Source organism: Gobio gobio (assembly GCF_949357685.1).
Source record: "Gobio gobio genome assembly, chromosome: 7".
Classification (NCBI taxonomy): Eukaryota; Metazoa; Chordata; class Actinopteri; order Cypriniformes; family Gobionidae; genus Gobio; species Gobio gobio.
The window spans coordinates 40921125-40933408 of record NC_137103.1 but is presented as its reverse complement, the minus strand read 5'-3'; the positions used below and the strand labels follow the sequence as shown (position 1 = coordinate 40933408).

General features: G+C 36.4%; 1 protein-coding gene across 2 annotated transcripts in view; it reads left to right on the top strand.

Moving 5' to 3' along the window:
- The window catches only part of LOC307129570 (neural cell adhesion molecule 2), a 263670-nt gene that overhangs the window by 157513 nt on the left and 93873 nt on the right, over positions 1-12284 (top strand). For both annotated transcript variants that reach the window (XM_079822111.1, XM_079822110.1), the window contains exon 2: positions 7915-7989. In XM_079822111.1, the coding sequence (XP_079678237.1) occupies positions 7915-7989 (75 nt within the window). The remainder of the gene's footprint in view (positions 1-7914; positions 7990-12284) is intronic.

Sequence of the window (12284 nt, the reverse complement as noted above, 5' to 3'; positions counted from 1 at the left end):
GCTTACGTACTGCATTAAGAATACGACAACCCCAGTGAGCGAGATAAAGGGGACTAATAGTGAGAAAAACTCACTTTTTCATCTCTGAAATTTTCTGGGGACCCCTTAGAACCTTCTGGAGGACCCCTGGGGGACCCCAGTTTGAAAACCACTGGTCAATGGCACAGAGAGACACGCGCCAGTATCAAGTTCTCTTTCGCTCTTAAACAAAGAATAACACACAGAATTATGCCAAAATGCCAGTTTAATGAAGTATTCTCATAAGAACGGCCTTAAATTAGTTAAATAAAGTCTTAAATTAAGGCGAGACACGGCAGGTGAAAACATCGTTTTTTCATGCAGTGGTCAATTTTGAGATTTTGGGCCAGTTTGCTCCCTTAACATGTAAGCTTTCATGTCAAACAAAAAAAAATTACACATTACACATTAAGGTGGTTATTTCATTATATTTTGTCACCGTGCGCCTTTAGATTTCTACCCGAAATCATCAAACGTTATTCTAGCGCGATCTCTCGTGCCGTCTCCATTCACAGAAACATGTCATGCTTGGTATCATTATAAAGCTCTCTCAGTCTCACACACAGCGCTGGCTAATCCAAATATGGACATTTCCTTTGTAGAACTAACCAACCGCGAAAGTTTGCAGCCAAAAACCACATCTGATTGGTCGATGTGAATTTCTCACACGCTGCAGATTGCTTGTGTATTCTCCACCTGAGAGAAAGTACAGACAGCGCTGAAATCGGCTCATAAACGCTCACAGAAAAGACCAAGTAGCAAAAGCTAGTAAAAAGAAAGTAAACAACAACAGATTAGACGACGAAACCCCGTCAGAATTAGATTCAAATAGTTATAGATGGACCAATACAACAAACAGGGACAGTTCATCTGCAGTTTTTGTGACTGGCGTTTGTAGTTCTCTTAAGGTAGTTCTCTAATAGCTATTGCTATTAATAATTTATTCATTTATCAATTTCCACGTGTTTTAAATATTATACACTAACGTTACTGATATTAATTAACTGAATATATATTTTGTTTGTAGGTTGGGGGTTTTATAGAAATGTATGCAGTTATACAGTATAAAACTTTAAAGGCCGTTTTCTGAAAATGAGTTTTTTCTCACACTCAGAGTCAGATATATCCACTTCAGTAGCACCTACAAGCACCAACTTTTGCAGACTTATACTGAACTATATTCTGAAGGCTTTTACCGAGGGATTTGTTGATATATCATTCCTATCCTGAGTTATAGGTCCTTTAACTCCAAAAAACATGGCGAAAATTGATTTTTTAAGGCTATTGTCAGTATTCTCTAATTTACTAAAGCACAAAATAAGATATCCAGAATCCCCTCTGTAAAAGCCCTCTCATCTAACATGTCAACAAATAGAACCAAGAATTTTAAACATGGTCCTTTCCATTTTAATACTGTAAAGTGTTTGATAACTATCAGTGATGCGCGGGTCAATGTATAAACAACCCGCACCCGACCGACGTTTTCAACTAACCCGCCCGCAACTCGGACCGCAAAAAAAGAAGAAGAAAATATTGTACCCGACCCGCTTCCTGACCCGCATTTTTTAAAAGTAGTAAATGCTCATCGTAGCGTCATTGGGCCATTGAGAAAATGTTTCAGGCCCTGACGCGGTGTCGCTCAGAGGTGCAGCAGCGAGAGCAGGCGGCCCATCATTTTCCATTTCAGCTCCAGATGCATATTATTGATGAACGCGATGTTTATGTTTCGACCCGGCTTGAAGAATTCATCAGCCCACATTTGGAAAAGTGTGAAAGGCCTTAGGAGCGCAAACTGTTATTTTTCTGAAAGCTGTAGCTATGATATAGCCTATATGTAATACAGGCTTGATTTATTCATTTATTTCGTTTAATTTTCTTAACAATTAAGATGCTGCATGTGTTTATCCAGTCTAATCGAAGTGCGTCTCTCCCCCGACTTTCCCAACAAAAATCCCGCCCCCTCTCAGAAAATACATAAAACTGACTTTAAATGCGTTTAAAAGTAGCATATTAAAATGGTACAATGGCATTGCTCAGTTCAACGTTTTGGGAAATCGGGCATTTTGTCCCGCGTCAGCATTTATTCAAAAGTTAATAACGCTCAACATTCAAAAGGTACCTAAATAAGGATTTATTGACGATCCGACCGACCGTGACCCGAATATCATTAAAAATATTTTTGGATGACTCGTAACCGCGGGTAACCGCGGGTGGCCGCGGGCACCCGCTCATTTTGGATCAACCCGCGCATCACTGATAACTATTCAATTTCTGTAGTCCTATATTTCCTACCTGTTAGACAGATAGGAGGGCCACAGGTAAATATGACATGTGATATGATGGGTTTATGTGAAGATTGTTTTAAGTCCACTTAAGTAAAAAAAAAAAGCCTAATAAATGTTGAAAATGATAGCTTTCAATTATACTGTAATGCTGAATGTCTATCATTAATGGGTTTTTTTAGACATCAGTAGCTGTATTAGTATCAGTGATACTGGCCTTCATTCATAAAAAGATAAACAAATATTTAAAATATACTGTCTTTAAGTTGTTTCTACATTCATTTGGAGAGGAACTGTGAAATTATTACAATATAAAAATTATAAAAACCGCAATGGTGTCTAATTAATCGTGATTAATTACAGAAAAAATGTCAGATTATTATTTTTTATTTTTATTGATTGACACTATTTATTTTAATTTATTTATTCATCTATCCATCCATCCATCCTGGTCTCTGCAACTTTCGACATCAGAGCTCATGATAGCTACAAAGAAGGGTTTGGGCCTATCTTGTGGTACATTAGCCAATCAGCAGCCGGTTCAGACAGACCTATTTGTGATCCAGTTTGACCGATTCATTAAGAGGAACTACTTCTAAAGATCAGAATGATCTCAGTGGCAATGAGAAAGCATAGAGCTCCATAGTGGACTGTTAAATGACTGGTGTAGCCTTTCAGCCTGGGGGCTTTGCACGGCTGCCTGCTTAATTACCGCTAACTCACATCTTCCACACAGGCATTTTGTTCGGAATGGCAAACACACCACAGAATTACAGTAAAGCAGAGAGTTATGTCTGCACCTCAGGTCTCCATTGATTTCAGACTGTTTTTATTGGTCCGGGGTCCCGCGTGAGCCAATATTATGAGGGCCCCCATGCACTTTGTTTTACGGCTTTTAGTTATCATTACAGAAGTTTCTTGCTGCTACGTCTCAGTAATTTTAGTTTTTTGTTTTTTGGCAGGTATTGATATTTTGGGGCATTACTTATATATTCTGGCACAGCCTGCACATTTGTGGCTGGCTCTCTCCATTTGCACATCTAATTGCTTTGGCACCTCATCTCTACAACTCCCGCACTCTTCCGTTTTCCGTTTCAGAGGGCTACGCACTACCATCAAAACACACGTGTTGTGTTCCATTGCTTGGAATAGACATGTTTAATGCCAAAAAAAGATTTTCCCTATTGGTGGTCTATGTCAATAGTGTTTTGTTGTTGTTGTTGTTGTTTTTCTTTTCATTATCTGAGCTCGTAAATTGCTGAAAAAACTGGTGTTCCCTATTTTTGCTCCAATGACTGTTGATTCATATCAGTTTAATTAGATTATTTGGCTGACAGATAGTTAGGTTTAATCAGAGAGCCGACTCTCGTGTGAGTGTGAATAATTAATTGCTTTAATTACATTTAGTTCCAGCCCTAGCTCTGAGGGAAGTTGTCAAAGATAACCCACATGCTATCAGAGCTCAAACTAGGAGATAAAACAGGCAGGTGAGAGTGTTTCAGAATGACCAGAGAAAGAATGAGCCTCACTGATATATACTGTATTTTATTTGTTTGTTTGTTTGTTTGTTTGTTTGTGTGCACTCGGATTCAGAAGATATGTGTCAATTAGATGTTTTTTTCTCTTATGCTCACCAAGGCTGCTTTTATTTGATTACACAGTAAAAACTGCAATATAGTGGGATATCATTACAAATTAAAATAACTGTTCTCCATTTTAGTATATTTCATTTTATTCCTGTGATGGCAAAGATACATTTTTAGAAGCCATTATTACAGTCTTCAATGTCACATGATCATTCAGAAAAAAAGGGGCCAGTGTGGCTAATATTATTATATTGATTATTAATCATTAATCATATTTTAATAATGTTGACAAAGCATTAATGATAAATCATTAATATTATTTGTATATTTGTTTTTCATTTGTGTGTGTATATATACATAGATATACCAGATATCATTTTTTACTAGTCGGTGCAGGACACTATAGTTCATTTATCTAAGTGAGGATAGCAAAATAAGTAAACTGTGACATATTATATCCAAAAATTCTTCATACAGTGGCCTACCAGTAAAATTGATATACATTTGGGACCAAAATTATTCAGACACTTTGACCTGACCATGTTTTGCTTAAGTGTTTTTTCTTTAAATAGCTAACGTGAGCTTTTACACCACAGACTGAACAAAATGAAGCATTGCTTGGTAATTGATTGACCTAAATTGTTATTATCTATTTTTGTACTTAAATATAATACCAGCTGATTGGTTGATTGTAATCCATTAGATACCTTTCTATCAAAGTTATCTGACATTATCAATATAGAATTTGTTCTGACACAGTTTAACTACACTCAAAAAAAATATAATTTGTTGAATTTACTTAAAAAAAGCTATGTCAAGTGGTTCCACACAACTATATTGAGTCATTTTTACAAATAAGAATTTAGTTATATGAACAAAAGAAAGTCGAGTAAAGCTGACAAAAATGTCTTTAAGTAAATACAAACCATTTGAATTTGTCACCGTTACATAATATTTATATGTGTAGTTTACTTAATAATGTTATGTTAAATTTATAAAAGTTTATAATGTTATGTGAACACATTTATTGATTTAATTTACCTTATTAAATTAACTACTTGCTCTACAAGTGTAAGTGGATAACTATTACTATACGATAACTATACAAAAAGCATATTTTTAGAAACATAATTCAAAAATAACTTAATTGAGAACAGGTCCATCCAATAAATGAGTGTATACAGTGGCCACAGCCTAAACACAGGCACCACTCTTCTGCATAATGGTAACCACAAAATTACAGAAACTCCTCTAAATAACCAACATAACTGCACATAACACTAACATAGACTAACAACATCTTTCCCTTTACTGAAAAAGATAAAATAACACTTTAATCCCTAAATTTACTCTCCTAATGCAGTCCCTTGCAAAGCATGTTGGGAACTACAGATCCACTGCCCAGTTTGTTCATTTCACTAATGTTAAGTTGACCGAACAAACACTTATTAAGTAAAGCTGACAATACTAATTTTTAGTAGAAACAACTCAGTAAATCTAAGTAAATTTAGTTACATGAGTTTTTTTTGATTTCTGATTCTGATTCTGATTTTAAGTAAGATGATAGGATGATTTGAGTGCAACTAACAACAGTGAAAGTTCATTTTTTTGAGTGTATTGTCATATTTTATTACCATTTTCTAAACTATAGCGAAGAGTAGAAGTGTATAAATGTTATTAGGTTAACATGGCAATTGCACCAGCAAATAAATCTTTACTTTATCAAAAGAACAATATATGGTGGTGGATTACATCACTACCTCTGGCATTTATAGGCTGTTAGTCTTTTTAGGGGCTCATTATCTTGTCTATCTATGTTACACATGTGTGTGCAAAATTTAGTTCAAGATCAATGTTTATATTCATGAATTATGCATTTTCTTTGACACTGAAATGTCTTGAGGTGAATTTTGCTTTAGGAGAGATCAAACACATGGAAATGTGTTCCAGGAGTGCGAGTCTGCTTGAGTATAGCACAGGCAGTTTGTCTAACATCCTCTCTCAATGTTTTGTGAAATATGAGATACAAACACTTTGATTAGGTGTTAATGTGCTTGGCTCAAAGTGTACAATGTAGTAATATCTTCAAATCATTTTTACACTATATTAAGTGTCATTTCATTCATTAACTCGTGACACCAAACATGTAATATTGTTTGAACAGTACAATAAGTGAAAAAAACTTAATGAGAATGCTTTTTTTTTTTTAAGTAGTCTTGGGGAGTAATTATATTCTGGTTGCTACGGGCAGCAGCTCACATACCCTCAGACTTGTCTCCATCCAGATGACTAGCTCCAGCCCCACTGTGCTGTAATTAATCATTACGCCAGATGCCAGTGCTTCCCCCATGAGCTCCGTCAGTGTGTGTTCGCAAGTGTGTGTGTGTCCACTTTGCTCTACTCTTGCATGCCGATGTGCGAAAGTCATGAAAAGAACTTGAGTTGGTTGTTCTCGGATGAACGGAAAGACCTCCAGCTCAAGGAGTTTGTCTGCTCTCTCGCACATCCATGCTCCAGCATGCATTCGTGTTCTCATTCACATGCGGTCCGCTGCCCTCACCTCGACCTGAGCCACAGGTTCACAGACCACTTTTAACGAGGAACTCCAGACCTCCCATTGTCTTCTCCATATGATTGGCTCTGTGGGTAGAAGAACATGGTGATTTCCTCTGATACTGAGCAGTTCTCAAGGAAGAAAACCTGAAAACTCACTAACCCTCATGTCATCCCAAACCCAAATTACTATATTTCTTAGTTGCATGTAACAAAAAATGAGTTATTTAGCATGCTCAAGCTGCTTAATACAATACATTAAAAGTGGATTAGGGGCAAGGGACAGCTGTGGACACTAGGGAAGCCAAATACAACATCTTATTCAGAAAGACAATAACTGTGGACACAAAAAGCTGTGGACATACACTCTAAAAAAAAGTCTCGTAATCATTAGGGAACCTTTTTTAGTGCTATATAGCACCAATTTTGGTGCTTCAGTGGTTCTTCAGAGGTGCTATATAGCACCTTAGTCAAAGAACCGGTGAAGAACCTCTGAAGAACCGGTGAAGAACCTCTGAAGAACCGCTGAAGAACCACTGAAGCACCAAAAATGGTGCTATATAGCACTAAAAAAGGTTCCCCTATGATTACGAGCCAAGAACTATTTTTGGTGCCATATAGAACCTTTTTTTTTTTGAGTGTAGGGAAGCCAAATACAACATCTTATTCAGAAAGAAAATAACTTCATAGCGTATAACAAACTGTACCGGATAATAGAAAAAAGTATTTGTAAGACAAGTACATATTGTGACATATAAGTGATATTTTATAGTACATTTTAAATTACAACGCAATGTAGTCTCTGAAGCCAGTATGATTAAAGTGTGAACTTATTAATGAAAAGGAAAACAATACAAATTAATACAAATAAAAGCAATATTATATGTATATATACTGTAGGTATGTACTGTATATGTATGCAATATTATATGTATGTATTTTTTACTTTTATTTGTATGTTACGTAAAGATTGTAATAAAAGAATATTTTATTAATTATCCAAGGTGTATTTAAACTATTAACTACAAATGGAATAGAGCTACAAAAATGGGCCATATTTTAATAATGTTGAGGCTATATGATATGATGATATATATAGGCTATATATGGATTCCTCCCTGAGAGTGAAATGCCTTGCAAGAACAGACCATGTATATAAAAAAGAAGAAAGACAGATCAAAGCTTTGTCTGTCTTGTGTCTTTTTCTTTTCCTCACTTTTTTCGTACTAGGTGCTAGATGTTCCAGGCTGGCTAGCCTGATTGAAGTGATTGGGAGGGGGCTTATAGAAGTCTCTCTGTACCCTCTCATCTCTCCCGCTTGCAAAGACAGTTTTTGTGCCGCCTGTGGTTTGGTGTGATTTTTGTGGCAGGAGCATGTGAAGCATTCTTGTTGTATCTGCAGTTCGTGCACTGAATTGAGGATTGCTACCTCTCTCTCATCTCTCTCTCTCTGTCTCTTTTTCTTTGTTTTCCAGGTGTCCTCCAGGTATCAATCTCGCTAAAAAAGGTGGAGCTGAGCGTCGGAGAGTCCAAGTTTTTCACATGCACAGGTCAGATCTCTCACAGCACCACCTGATCATGTGTCTGACACTGATGTATATGAGATAGATGCATGACTGCCCACAATTTACGTAGTGCTGACTCGAGTAGTCATTTATTTAGGTGGAACTGCTTAAATAACGTACTGTCGTAAGCAGTATTGAATACTAAGACTAAGGCAATCTTCATGACCAAGGCAAAGTGTGTGATTGGGTGTGTATGTTTGAAAATTTTTTCATGGACTGACAGCTGTTTTTATATTGATTGTTTTACAAAACTGGGTAGAGCCCTTTAGGGGTTTGCAATAGGTTGCTTTGAGGGAAATTTGCCCAAAAACATTTCAAGGGCTGTTAACATTACCATATTAACCTAAACTATGATATGATCAATTATGTTTATTTTGTTAAAGAATTTGATAATTGTTATTGTTGCAGTCAAATCAGTAATCAAATTTTTTTTATTATATTGACAGGCATAGTTTGTAATAGTAAAAAGCAGCAAAAAAAACATTACACACACATAAACACATAAACACACACAGGTTTGTTTTGCTATTTAAGTGAGGACATTTTTTTATACTGTACAAACTGTACATTCTATCCCCCTACACTACCCCTACCCCTATATGAAATGTCCTCATATTTCATGTTTACGTCGTAATACCAGTGTAATACCCGTGTCATTATACAAATTTGTATCCACATAAATCACAAAAACAAACACACACATACACACACATTGACAAAAAATATCAAGTCTGAGGTCACCCTGCTGCCGGAACTCGACTCTCTCATGAACACGCGTACGGCTTTTGCCGGAAGCCAGTAATTATAGCTTATAAATGTTTAACCCTCTATGGCATGAATTATTATTTTGGGGGGGAAATATTGGTTTGTTGCCTCATGGCAACAATGTGCTATGAGGATACTAAAACTCCAAGATTTTCTGCATAGGTGGAATATGGAAAACAAACGATATGTGCATTAGAAAAAGTTTTACTTTGACAAACATAAATTCCAAATGGTTCCAACCAATCACAAACAATGAAAAAAAAAAACGACTACTAATTACAACTAACACCTTATAACACCTCACATATTAATGTTCATATTCAAATAAACATATAAACCAACCAAAACACACCAGACATACTCATGCGCACACACATGTTACATTAGCTGACTGACCCCTGACCTTCTGTCTCTCAAACTGACCCTTGACCTTCTGTCTCTCAAACATAATTCAGGGATCCACTCTTCCTGACTCTCCTCAAGCTCACTCTCCACACTCTCAGAAGGAATGATCCTAACTGCTCGATTGATTTGATGGTCCTTCTGCTCATAAAACGTTCTTGTCCATTTCCTGCGGTGTCAGTAGATAGCAAAAACATTGACTATTCATTGGTGCGTTCAGGTCATGTCAGAAAGATTGTATTTACGAGTTGAATGCACATGAATGCCACCACAAAGTCGTAATTATGAGTGGGAAGCAATGGCGGAAGCAAATTGTTTTCAATCATGATACATGTATTTCTGAATGCCGACAGTACAATGTAGTTTATAGGCATTATGTGTACTGTTAATGAAGAAGAGAGATAAAGTTTGCCAGAAAACACCACTCATTTAGCCAGTTTATGAGCTGATAGGCTTGAGTGACGAAAACAACATTTCCCATCAGTCTCTTTGACAGCATAATAATAATAATAATAAATGAGACACATAATGCGCATTCTTTGAGTTTTCCAAACTTCCCAGGAGGACTTGAACATCATTATGGTCCTAACCCTATGATACATGGCAGAACAAAAGTGGCCTATAACTGCACAGTGTTGCACAAAGTTATAGTATATAAATAAAAACAAAAATCAAACATACTTTACATACTGATGCACGTGTGTATATATATGTATATATAAGTTATTTCAACTTAAACAGGTTAAAAAGGGATATTTATCTTACCAATTGGTGGCACTGTGTCCCATGTGGGTTTGCTTCATGAAACACTGCTCCAACCCAAAACTAAAGACCACACCCACTTCAGCCCCTCATTTCATTGAACAGACATGTCAGGTGATATTATATATAAAAAAAAATAATAATAATAATTAAAGGGGCAGTGTGAGGTCCAAAAAGGTAGTCTGTTGACTGAGGGCAACACCATGCCATAGAGGGCTGAATATTTTTCTTACAAAAACCCATCACTTCACTTCAGAAGGAATTTATTAACCCACTGGAGTCGTATGGATTACTTTTATGATGGATGGATGCACTTTTTAGCGCTTCAAAAACTCATGCTCTATTCAATGCCATTGGATGGCTGGAGGTTGAGTAAATGATGGGATCATTGTCATTTTGTGGTGAACTTTAAATTGTATAAATATTTCCCAATATTACTGTTTTAACTGTATTTTTTTATCAAATAAATGCAGCCTTGGTGCATTTGAAGTCTTTTGAAAGACTTTCAAAAACGAAAAAAAATCTTACTGACCCCAAATTGTTTAATGATAGTGTACACACATGCACACACACAAACAATTCATATTTTTCTCACATAGAAAACACCTTAATGCATGATAATATATAGATGGTTATGTCATGTTTGGGGTCCTTGCCATTAAACGTCTGTAGTCTAAACATTACAAATCAGCTCAGTTCTCTTGCTCAAAGTTACTTGTCATTCAAGACCAGTCGAGTGATGTCTGTAAACCACAGCCCCTAAGCCTGTCTCTTCTTGCACACTGCAGGCAAGGTTGTGCTTGGACAGTGTACTAGAGGAAATGAGTATGGATATCCATGTGCACAGGGGTAGATTATGTCGGGCAGGTTTTGTGGTAAAACTGGGTATTGTTTTTCTTTTTCACATGGCTGAGCTGCTGTAGTCAGATGGCAGGGCTTTGCTGAGCTCCAGGCACTACCTACCTGACAGCATGCTTTAAACAGGGTGATGCATGCTGACCCCTGCTGGACGCCGTCCAGATTGCGGGTGATTAGCACACCTGGTATGTGTCTGGAGATATGGAGGGTACACACAATGCCCTGCAGAACTTCAGGTCAGCTGAGGCAAACCAGCATGTTTGCCTTCAAAATAGCTTTGGGATATGCAGGGATATGGGAGTGAAATTATATTGCTTTGATGTATTTATAAAGTTCTATTTTTGGCTACAGTAGGACAGATAAACGCTTTAATTTAGTTGCTGCATGTTATGGAAATAATTTGCTCCAACTGTTGAAGAATGATTAAATGTCTTAACATTTTTTCAATGATTGCCTATTTTGAGCAAAGATCTAAACATGTTCAGTGCATATTGGAAAACAAACAGGTCACAGTAAACAGTGTCTTTGATGTCTAAAATAGATATTTAGGTAGTCATTTAGTAGATTATTATGTACAGTGACAGAGCTCCACGACATGATGGAATAAAATAGTTTTTTTTTTTTCAAATAGCTTAATGCAATAATCATATCACAAAGGCTGTGATTTAAGGAAATATATGCCCTACCATTTTAGATCGAAGCGAAGCACTTTGTTCATTTATACAAGTGCAGCTCATGATAGTATGGAAGCATATCGCAACTATTTTTCTCAGAATTGCTTGACATAAACTCACAGTTGTGTGTAATAAATCAGAATTGCGAGATATAAACTCGCAACTGCAAGAAGAAATGTCAGAATTGTGAGTTTATATCACACGATTCTGACTTTATAACTTGCAATTGCGAGTTTATATAATGGAAATTCTGAGAAAAAAGTCAGAATTGTGAGGAAAAAAGTCTTGAGATTGAAAAAGTCATACAGTGGAAATGTGACCTATGAAAGATTCTTTTTTTCTGAAAGAGGTTTGTGTTGGGTGTTAGAATACCTAAATGTGAACACCCACATTTTTCCATTAACAAAAAAGTCCCTTTTAATGTTTGTAAAATATTTTTTATGTTTCATGCAGTACCGTGCGGTCCTAACTGTACTTTACCATGACAAGTGGGTTAAGCGTCTTGCTCAAGGGCACAATGTTGACAGCTCATGGATCTGCCCCTTGCAAAGTTTGAACCTGCAACCTTTTGGCTGCCAGCCAAGATTTTTAACCGTTACACCGCACTAGAGCTGCAACTAACGATTATTTTTTCTGTCGACTAATCTAACGATTATTTTTTCGATTAGTCGACTAATCTAACGATTATTTTTCCGGATTAATCTTATGATTCTTTTTTACTGATTATTGTACTTCAAAGAGGGTAGTGAATTTGTATATTATTTTAACATGAAATCAATGAATGATGACAATATTAATTGTATTTCAGGAAGGGTAGTG